This window comes from Hakea prostrata, chromosome 10 (genome assembly GCF_041222555.1).
Source record: "Hakea prostrata isolate BN-2017 chromosome 10, UWA_Hpros_2, whole genome shotgun sequence".
Classification (NCBI taxonomy): Eukaryota; Viridiplantae; Streptophyta; class Magnoliopsida; order Proteales; family Proteaceae; genus Hakea; species Hakea prostrata.
This window is the reverse complement of record NC_142609.1, coordinates 46,554,839-46,565,754: the sequence shown is the minus strand read 5'-3', so window position 1 is coordinate 46,565,754 and position 10,916 is coordinate 46,554,839. Positions and strand designations below refer to the sequence as shown.

Here is a 10,916-nt window from a genome sequence, read left to right as displayed (position 1 = left end):
ATGCCGGGTGCAATGGTGTTAAGTGACGGCCCAGCCGCAGATGTGGAAGCAAAGACGACGATTTATGTGATTATAAGTGCGATAATAGCGGCTTTCGGAGGCTTAATGTTTGGTTATGACAATGGAATTGCAGGTAATACATTTTCTTGACAAGATCATGAATTAGATTAAGTTTATTTTGATAATTCAATCGTTACATGCTGCTTTTGTTATTTCTTTCTCAGGAGGAGTGGCGTCCATGGATGATTTCCTGATTAAGTTCTTTCCAGTAATATACGAAAGAAAACAGAGAGCCCATGAGAACAATTACTGCAAATATGACAATCAGTATCTGCAACTGTTTGTATCGTCCGTCTACCTGAGTGGCCTCGTCTTCAGTTATCTTGCGGCTTATTTCTGCTCCAAAAAAGGTCGACGCTTCACCATGCGCATAGCTTCTGCATTCTTTTTGATTGGTGCTATTCTCGATGCTTTTGCCGTTAACGTTGCAATGCTCATCATTGGCCGTGTCTTTCTTGGTGCTGGAGTGGGTTTCGCCAATCAGGTATGCATATACTTGTTATCGTTATCAATTCCTTTTTTCGTAAAACGTTTTCTATTCAATTCCAATACATTTAGCATTGAATTTACTTGTGCAGGCGGTTCCTCTGTTTTTATCTGAAATCGCTCACTCAAGGATACGAGGCTCGCTGAACATTCTATTTCAGCTGTGTGCGACGATAGGGATCCTGACAGCAAACGTGGTGAATTACTTCATGGCTGAAATCCATCCCAATGGATGGAGGATAGCTTTAGGCCTTGCAGCAGTGCCTGCAATTATGCTCTGTGTGGGTTCCTTGATCATCACTGAAACCCCAACCAGTTTAATTGAGCGAGAGAAATTCGAAGAAGGGAGGGCTACTCTCATGAAGATCAGAGGAACTGCAAATGTGGACGGTGAGTTCGATCAGATCGTTCGGGCCTGCGAGATAGCTCGACAAGTGAAGGACCCATATCGCAAACTCATGAAGCGTTCCAGTCGTCCTGCTCTGGTGATTTCCATTGTATTGCAAGTGTTTGCGCAGTTCACGGGGATCAATTCTATCATGTTCTACGCACCTGTCCTGTTTGAAACCATGGGTTTCAAGAACGATGGTTCATTACTATCAGCTGTCATCACTGGGTTAGTTAATGCGCTGAGCACTTTGGCTTCTATCTTTGCTGTTGATAGAGCTGGAAGAAGGGTTTTGCTTCTTCAAGGAGCCGTTCAAATGTTCTTGTCCCAGGTAAGTGCTCAAAACTCAGAGACAGGGATGTTATGAGCCTAGTGGGGCTTAATTTGATGCATAAACAGACTCCAAATCCTATGTTCCCTTGACATAATGCAGGCCCCACACTTTTGTGAGGGTGAGAGCAGGGGTGTAGGGGGCAGTAGGAAGAGATGATCCAAATTCGTATAAACGCTACACTGGGTCGACCTAGCATGAGATAAGTTAAAAGGGGTTGATTTCATTCCACCATTTTTAGAGCTTTTGGCATAGCATCTAACTTTTGGTAAGAGTTGACACCTACCCACTTGGAGAAACTACCTACACTAGGTGTGAGCTAAGAAACAAGAAATTGAGTGCCCCCAACACATTGTCAAGTACCTAAAAATTGGGTCTTGCTTGGGTGTTGTGTAATTAATGTGCAGTACTGATTAGCTGAGATCCAAAGTTGCGATCCAAATAAACTTTACCAAAAAAGTTCACTCACGCGAAGCGAGTGATCGAGATGAACAACTTTGGATTTCAACCATAGGCAATCTTGCGTTGTGCATCACCTAAGCAATTTGGCTGAAAATGATTTTTTTTCTTTTTCTTAGACACGTGGGAGTCTCTAATTGGCTCTACAGTCTAAACAATGGATACTCATAATTTTCACCTAAAATATCTGAATGGGTATTTTGCAGTGCCTTATTGGGATCATCTTATGGAAGTACTTAGCACCGACGGGATCCTTGGGGTTTACAGAAGCCATCATTTCAGTGGTGCTGGTGTGTACTTTCGTGATGGCATTTGCATGGTCATGGGGACCATTAGGTTGGTTGATTCCCAGTGAAATCTTCCCTGTTCAGACAAGAACAGCAGGATATGCCTTCGCTGTGAGTTCCAACATGCTTTGTACATTCATCATTGCTCAGTCATTTCTGTCAATGATGTGTGCCATGCAAGCTGGTATCTTCTTCTTCTTTGGTGGTTGGATATTGATCATGGGTTTGTTCGCTCTCTTCTTGTTGCCTGAGACGAAGGGTCTGTCTGTGGAAGTCATAGTTGACAAACTTTTTAAGCAACACTGGTATTGGAAGAGATACACAGAAGAAGAACCAGCTGAGGATCTAAAGCAAAGCAAGCTGGAGATGGCACAAGCACATAGTTCATGATGATAGATGATGATAATGACAAATTTATAATGAGTGCTTTGGTAAAGGGTCTTTTTTTTTACACATGGAGGAAGGAGATCTTACATATACTATGGAGAGTCGAACCCACGATCTCTTCACTAAAATGTGTTGGTTGTTACCAATCAATCAACCTTTTGAAACATAATAAATGCTTGATAATTCAAGTCGCTAAGTAACCAATCCTTTTTAAGTTTGAGATGTAATACTAATGAAATGCCAAGCATCTAATGGTAGGCAGCCAAACTACTCTGAAAGAAATAGTCTTTTTTGTCTCTTCTTTGTATTGTCCAAGGTTTGGGGCTTTCCATATGGGGAGAAAATTTTCTAATCCCCACATTTGATTTTGTGACATGTTTTCAAGCTAAAGCGGTTGATAATTAACATGTTTTCCAAATGGGGGCGTCTATGATAGTTGCCATTGTCGATAAAATCTGCCACCTTAGCAAATCTAGACCATTTTGTTAAGGAAAGTAGAGGATGGTTGTATAAATCAAAATGCCCCTTCAGATTTAGGTGACCCATAAAATTCCATTTTAACTCTAAATTGAGCACTAGTCGTGGCCATGTGTGCACGACGGTTGCCACTACCAATAAAGATTATCTACATTAGAAAAATCTCCACCGTTCTACATAGATTAGCGTTAAATAATTATTATCTACACTCTGTAGGTCATAAGTACCTCGCAACAATGTAGAAATACCCTTGTAATGTTGTACATAAGATCATGGGTCATCTCAAACTACATGTCATTCTTCACTAAGCTTGAAACCCACATCCTGTGGAGCCTTAACTCGGATTTCTCATCTGAGTAAACTGTTAGATAGATCAAGAAAAATCACCCAGTACAAAATAATTAAAAGGAAAAAAAAAAAAGAAAAAACACTTGAATACTAGCTCAGTATAGAGCCCTAGATATTGTAGTTCAAAATTTGTCCATCCAGAAGCCTCATAATGGAATCTCTTGGCAATCATTTGCGTACACCATTATATGTAATAGTTAAGTTGTCTATTGAGTCTCCACTCATATGGGTTGAAAATTTTTCTACCTAATTTTTCCATGCAAAAAGAAGAAGAAAAAAAGTGTTAATAGAGAAGAGTACTATTCCGTGGCATTTTCACTGGGTGTTAGGAAAAATAAGAAAACAAGATTCAAACAATGCTTCATTACATGATCTACATTTTTTTTTCTTCTTTTTCTTGAAAGACTCCATTAGAATAACAAATGCTTCGTTCAGAGATCGGCAAAGAAACGGTAAGTGCTGGAATCTTACAATGATAAGTTTGAAGGCTAAAACTAAAAACACATAAGAGCAGGAAAGAAGAAACAACACCACAAGGAAGGGCGAGAAAAGAGAGGAAGGAAGGCCCCAGGAGACCAGAAACAAGGAAGAGAGCCCACAAGAGAGAAACCAAGAGCCACCACCAGGACCGAAGAAGACGAGGAGAAGAGAACACAACCAAAGACAAGAACCAAGGGACGAAAAAGCAAAGAAAGACGGCAGGAAGGCAGCAACAACCAAAGGAAACGAGAGAAGGGAGAGGACGAAGCCCAAAGCCAGAAAGACAACAAAGACGCAAGAACGAAAAAGAGCAAGAGAAAACAGGAAGGGAACGAAACACCGAGAAAAAAAAAGAGAGAGCAACAAGGGAAGACAAACCGAAGAACAGCGGAGCAACCAAAGACAACAAAACGAGAAAAAGAAAAGCAAAAACACAACCAGAGCAGCACAAAGGACACGAAAGAAAAACAAAACAAAGAAAAAAACGAAAAGGAAGAACAGACACACCCAACAAAAGAAAAGAAGCAGGACAAAAAGAACCGAAAGAAAGAACCCAAGCCAGAAGGAAAAACAAAAAAACCAAAGGCCCTAAAGCCCACAAACAGGATGGAAGAGAGAAAGCAGAGGAAAGCGCAGCAAAAAAACAGACGGGGAGGAAAAGGGGGCAAAAAGAAGCAGATGGAAGAAGTAAAAAAGGGGGAAAGAAGGCTAAAATTATTTTATAATAAAGAATAAAAATAGGGGAAATAGACAAAAAAGGAAATATAAAGATACTTAAAAAAAAAAGAAAAAAGAATCAAAAAAAACAAAAAAGAGGATTTTTAAATGAGAGTAAACAAGGAGTAGTTATATTAATATGAATTAAATATAAATAAATAACAAAACAGAAAAAAACAAAGAATATAAAATAAAATAAAGAATAACAAAAAATGAGGAAAAAAACAATAAATAAAATGAGGAGAAGAATATAATGGGAGAAGATTAAAATAAAGTATAAGAGAAGAATAAATAGAAAAAAAAAGAATTAACCCAAAAAAATAGAAAAAAAGAAACTGAAGAAAATAAATAAGAAAAAAAGAGGAGAGAAAATATATGAGAGAATAAATAGGGATTTAGGAGTTAGTTTTTAACTAAGGATTGATATTTTGAATATCTAATAATATTTTTTTTTTCAAAATTTTCCTTTAACCCAGTTTATAGAAAAAGAAGAGAATAAATAAGAAGAAAAGATGTGAGAGAGAAGATATGGGAAAATAAATAGGGGTTGAGGAATTAGTTTTAAACTAAGGATGACATTTATACTCATTATTTTACTTTTAAAAATTGTTTTCAATATTGGGAAGGGGCCAAATAGTGATATTTCACATGTGAGAAGAGAAAAAAGTAGAAAAATGAAGGAAATTAACATAAAAATTACAAACATTAAAAGAATTATAATAAATTTTAAAAAATCCGGGGGGCCATGGCTCCCGGTCCCTTAATGGCTCCGCCACTGCCAACAGTACCACCAATCCAACCTAGGGGCGCCATTACTGTGCCAGACCCCAGTACATATGAACTGTTCACACTAGATTTTTATTCTCTCATGTCTCTTCTCTCCTCTTTTTTTTTTCTATTTACTCTTTTCCATTTTTTTTTCCTATTTTTTGAGGTAGAATTCTTTATTCCTATTTATTCTCTTCCCTTTTTATAAGCGTGGAATAAGAAAATTTTGAGAAAAAATATTCTCCACAATTAAGTACTTTTTTTCTTTTTCAATTTATTCATTGTTTTTCTTTTTTCTCTTTTTTTTTTTTTTTTTTGATTTTATACTTGGTGTTTTTTTTATGCTTTAATTTACCTATATCTTACTAAAAAAAATATATAATTGTCAATAATTTATCTATTTTTTTCAAATCAAAATATATGTGAATTTATTTATTAATATAATAAAATAATTTATAAGTAGGACCCCAATGGATTTTATTAAAGACTCACACAATATGGATAGCTAAAAAGCATTAGTGCTTTCTCAATCTTGACTTCTATTCTTCAACCCCCATATTGAATCCTGGCTCCGCCCCTGTGTATATTGCCATTGAGACTTCTAATCTCATCTACAAACCTTGCCACTCTCCCTTGCTATTACAATGTCCCCTCGCCCAGTTCAAGTATAGTCCAATACTCTATCATCTACTCAAATGTGTGGTGATCTGACGCTCCCTGTTCACACCAAGCACTTTGATGTGGAATACCATTTTGTGCGTGATCAGATTCTTAACAGAACAATTAGTTGACAACTTCACCAAGAGTTTAGCCACGAAAACGTATCTCCATCACCACAACGAAACAATTTAATTGACTGGGTCTGCTGTGATTTGCTCCGTTTTTATGGATTCTGAATTTTGTGTTTTTTAAAGTTTGAAATTTTAACTCATCATTACGTTACACAACAACCCCTACCTTGTAAAGTTGTAAATCCTTCTATTCTTTCTTTTTTTTTCTTTTTTATTTTCTTTTTAAGGTTGTAAATCTTTATCTGTTGCACACAATCTCAGAATACAAACTACTAAAATCATAAATAAAAATAAATGCTGACAAATAAGTAAGCAATTAACTACCAAATTCCCATTCAATTCGTTCATGATCTGTAAGAGAGAGTCCGAAGGGAAGGCCAGTTACAGCGGCTCTCTGTTTTCATTCCTAGTCATTCTGAGAAAGTTTCAAATTAAGCTTCTCTGATCTGACTATCACCTCAGTAATCTAATCATTCATCCTCATTGTCCCTGTAAAAATATTAATCCAAAACAATCCCATTTTAATCCGTCTCTCTTTCTTCTCTCCTTCTTCTCCCTTCCAGAAAGGTTCGTTATACTCTGTTTTTGAGAAACCAAGATGCCGGCGGCAATGGTGATAACCGGTGGCCCAGGTGGCAATGTGGAAGGAAAGACGACGGTTTATGTAGTTGTATGCGGGATAATGGCGGCATTTGGAGGCTTAATGTTTGGCTACGACATTGGAATTGCAGGTATTACGTTTTTTGATACTCTGTTCATGAGATATGATGTGATTTTAACTGATTAAAGGGGTTTCTTCTTCATGGGTTTGTAATTCTAATACAGGAGGAGTGGCATCCATGGATGACTTCTTGGTGAAGTTCTTCCCAGTAATATATGCTAAAAAACTGAAAGCCCATGAAGACAATTACTGCAAATATGACAATCAGTATCTGCAGCTTTTCGTATCGTCTGTGTACCTGGCCGCCCTTGTGTTCAGCTTTTTTGCTGCCTATTTCTGCAGCAGATATGGTCGCCGCTTCACCATGCGCCTATCCACTGTTTTCTTCTTTATTGGTGCTCTCCTTAATGGGTTTGCGAAGAATATCGCAATGCTCATTATTGGTCGTATCTGTCTTGGTGCTGGTGTGGGTTTCACGAATCAGGTATCAATACATTACAAGAACACTAGGATTTAACAAATTAAGATCATTTACATTACAAGAATACTTGGATTTAACAGATTTACCTGTGCAGGCGGTTCCCCTGTTTTTATCTGAAATCGCTCCGCCAAAGATTCGAGGATCTCTGAACATTCTATTCCAGCTTTGCACAACGATTGGGGTTTTTGTAGCCAGCTTAGTGAACTACTTTGTATCCCAAATCCATCCCAATGGATGGAGAATTTCTTTGGGCTGTGCAGGGGTTCCTGCGATTATGCTTGCCGTGGGATCTATGATCATCACTGAAACACCCACCAGTCTTATTGAGCGCCAGAAGTTTGAAGAAGGGAGATCCACCCTAATGAAGATAAGAGGTTCTGCAAATATTGACGATGAGTTTGATCAGATCGTTCATGCCTGTGAACTGGCTCGACAAGTGAAGAACCCATATGGTAAACTCATGAAACGGTCCAGCCGTCCTGCTTTGGTGATTACCATTGTGTTGCAAATATTTGCACAGTTCTCAGGGATCAATACCATCTTTTTCTATGCGCCTGTACTTTTCAAAACCATGGGTTTCAAGAGCGATGCTGCATTGTCATCCGCAGTCATCACTGGCTTAGTTAATGTGTTAAGTACAGTGGTTTCTGTCCTCGTCGTTGATAAGGTTGGAAGAAGGAAGTTACTTCTTCAAGGAGCTGTTCAAATGTTCTTCGCCCAGGTAAGTCAATACAAATTTTAGCTTTTCAATGGTATCAACTCCTAGAACTGAAAAAAAAACCCAGGTTCTTGCAATACCTTGTAGAAGCAATTTTGCCCCCCTTTTTACACTTGATTGAATTTGAATGTGATTTGTGCAGTCCGTCGTTGGGATTATCCTATTGAAATATTTAAAGACAACCGGAACCTTAACTCCAACAGAAGCTATCATTACAGTGGTGATGATGTGCACCTTCGTGGCTGGCTTCGCATGGTCATGGGGACCAATGGGTTGGTTGATTCCCAGTGAAATCTTCCCTGTTGAGACAAGAACAGCAGGATTTGCCTTTGCTGTGAGCACTAACATGTTCTGCACGTTCCTCATAGCCCAGACTGTTCTGTCAATGCTCTGTACTATGCGATCTGGGATCTTCTTCTTCTTTGTTGCTTGGATTGTGGTCATGGGCACTTTCGCTCTTTTCTTGTTGCCTGAGACAAAAGGCCTGCCAGTGGAAGTTATAGTTGATAGAATCTGGAGGGAACACTGGTATTGGAAGAGATTTATGCAGGAACACCCAGATGAGGATGTGAAGCAGAGCAAGCTAGAAATGCAACATTCAGAGAGTTGATCTTGGTTATGAAAAAGTTGAAAATGCGTGCTTGATGATTCAACAAGTCAATCCTGTCATCTCTTACAGAAGTTCGGATCTCTTGTTTTTATCTGGAGAGAGGATTGAAGTATACAATTACTGTGTAAATCTGTTTAATGATTATAAAATGGAAATCAGCCACTCTGTTTTAGGTTTAGAATCTGTTCTTCTGTTCATCTTTAGAGAGAGGAGTGGAGGAGACAATCATCAGAATGGAATGTGTTGAAAGCCCATGATAAAGGCATGGTCTGGTCTGTCATTGCAGGTGCTGGACTCTCTGAATGATCTCGTTGTTGTGAACTTTTTTCTCTTCATTGACCCTCATTTTGTTCTCCTCTCCTCCTATGTATGATTCTCAATAAATTTTTTTGTTCTTTTGAGTTTTGTTGTCTTTTTATTCCAATCGTTCAACTACTAGTACACATTTTTCCTGCAAAACAAGGCTTTTCAAAATCAAAATCAAAATCCAAATGATTCCATACAGATTAGATTCATCAAAATGTTTTGGTCTTTCCATATTAAAAAAAATCTCTGTTAGAATTGGGGAAAAAACCAACCAATGAACTTTTTCACACCGGTTACACTAATTTGTTAGAGTCTTAGAGACATGCTATCATCTGTGACATTTTACAGTTGCAGCATATCTTTTCTTCTTGCTTTTTCTCTTAAGTTCTAAGGTTTGCTAATAAAGTAGCAGATTCTTTAGCTCGGCTAGATGAGGCACCAACTGTTTGGTTGAATACTAATCAATGTGTTGATGATGTCATTGCTTATAATGGCTCTGATTTTCAATGAATTTTTTGTAACTAAAAAAATAAAATTCGGTAAAATGGTTTACTAGAAAAGAAAGATTATGAAATTGTATTTTCATAATAAGTACCAACCAATATATTAATATTTTTAAGCCATGTTGTTTGTAATGACTAACTTGGCATTTGCATCTTCAAATGAGGCACCTCAATGAGGGGGGTCTAGGCAGACGCTTGTCACGGTTAGATTTATATTCTAAATAAAATTATAAACGTATAGCGCCAGAGCTCGGTTTGCACTAATCCTCGATTGAAGCGATTAAAAGATTTCTTTAAAAAAAAAAACATCAGACAGGAAAAAAGGGGGGCCTTCAAATGAGGCATAAGAGTGTTGGGTCTTAGTGCTAGGAAAAGTACCCATAGAGCCCGTTATAACAAAATGGGCCTCACATGGCCCCCAGGCTGATCATCACTGCTCTCCCAATGGGGAGCTGATTGGACTCTCATTCTTTGGCCCCCATCCCTTCATGTTGAATCTTGGTTCCACCCAGTAAGTACTGGTCATGAAAGAGAGTTGTGGTTCCCCTTGGAGGACCAACCCATCTCTTATTTTGTTGGCTTTTGGGCCAACAGAAGCAAGGATTTGAAGTAGCTAAGCTTTATGTGTCAACTTGCTACATTCAAAATGGAGCGGCTTTGAAATTTATGGTTGCAGCTACCTTTTGCAGTTGTAGGTTGGATTGGTGAGTGTTGGTTGAAGGTTTCTGTTCCCGTCCCAAGTGTTGCCCAAGTGAGAGGGATTAAACAAGTCAGTAGGGAAGAAGCTGTAGTGAAGACCAACAATTGACTCTTCGTTAGTGTTGGAATGAAAGAAAAGAGTTGCAGAAACAGCAGCTGTGATTGAAGAGAAGTGAGAACTACCTGAGCTCTACCAATTAATAGTAGAGTTCTCATGAAGTTTATATATGCAACTTACTTTGCAGCCATACGTATCCCACCTAGACAAGAAAAGAGGTACACTTGGGAACACAGAATGGCACTGAATTCATCTAAACCAAAAGCTCCTTCCATCTAACTAGTTATACAAGTTAAACCTGTCATTGATGAAGTTAACCTAAATGCTTCATTCTCCAACACACCCCATCAAAAAGAAGAGTAAAACTGGGCGAAACGAGTGGATTAAAGAAACACATGACAAGAAGTCAATAAAGACAAAGCTATATATATGCTTTTGGTAATAGTTTGGGAGATCAGTTTTTGTGTTAAAATCGTTTTACATGCTTAATTTTGTGTTGAAGAATCATTCATTGTTGGAAAATGGGCGTCTCTAAACTTATTTAAGAAGTACATTCTAATTGGGCATACAATATGAAAAATCTAGTTTTCGAATAAGGAAGCGGGATGAGAAAACAAGGTAAAGGATTTGCGAACAAGGGATTTTTACCATCAAGACCATTTGTATCAATTTATGCTTCCTCAACAATAATGTCTCACATGTACTGCAAAACCTATATTTCAAACCATTTTTCTTACCTCAGTTTGTTCTTTTAAGGATAAAAGAATGATCATTACCACTTGTTCTTTAGTTTCTTTATAACAAAAGAACAGCAATACTGTTCAACGAGACCATTCTCAAATGCATCCCAAGTGAATGGAACACTAATGAGTACTAGTTGAAAGATTGTCACTACGATGCC

The 10,916-nt window shown here is 37.9% G+C and overlaps 2 protein-coding genes across 2 annotated transcripts; both read left to right on the top strand.

Annotated features, from left to right (window-relative positions):
• On the top strand, positions 1–2,412 carry LOC149003473 (sugar transport protein 8-like). The gene is made up of 4 exons (XM_089137883.1): positions 1–133; positions 225–544; positions 639–1,265; positions 1,931–2,412. The coding sequence occupies exons 1-4, from the start codon at positions 1–3 to the stop codon at positions 2,399–2,401; spliced, it is 1,551 nt and encodes a 516-aa protein (XP_088994009.1). The 3' UTR covers positions 2,402–2,412.
• Positions 2,413–6,577: 4,165 nt separating this feature from the next.
• Positions 6,578–8,449, top strand: LOC149003472 (sugar transport protein 8-like). The gene is made up of 4 exons (XM_089138829.1): positions 6,578–6,710; positions 6,805–7,124; positions 7,216–7,842; positions 7,982–8,449. The coding sequence occupies exons 1-4, from the start codon at positions 6,578–6,580 to the stop codon at positions 8,447–8,449; spliced, it is 1,548 nt and encodes a 515-aa protein (XP_088994955.1).
• The last annotated feature ends 2,467 nt before the right edge of the window (positions 8,450–10,916 follow it).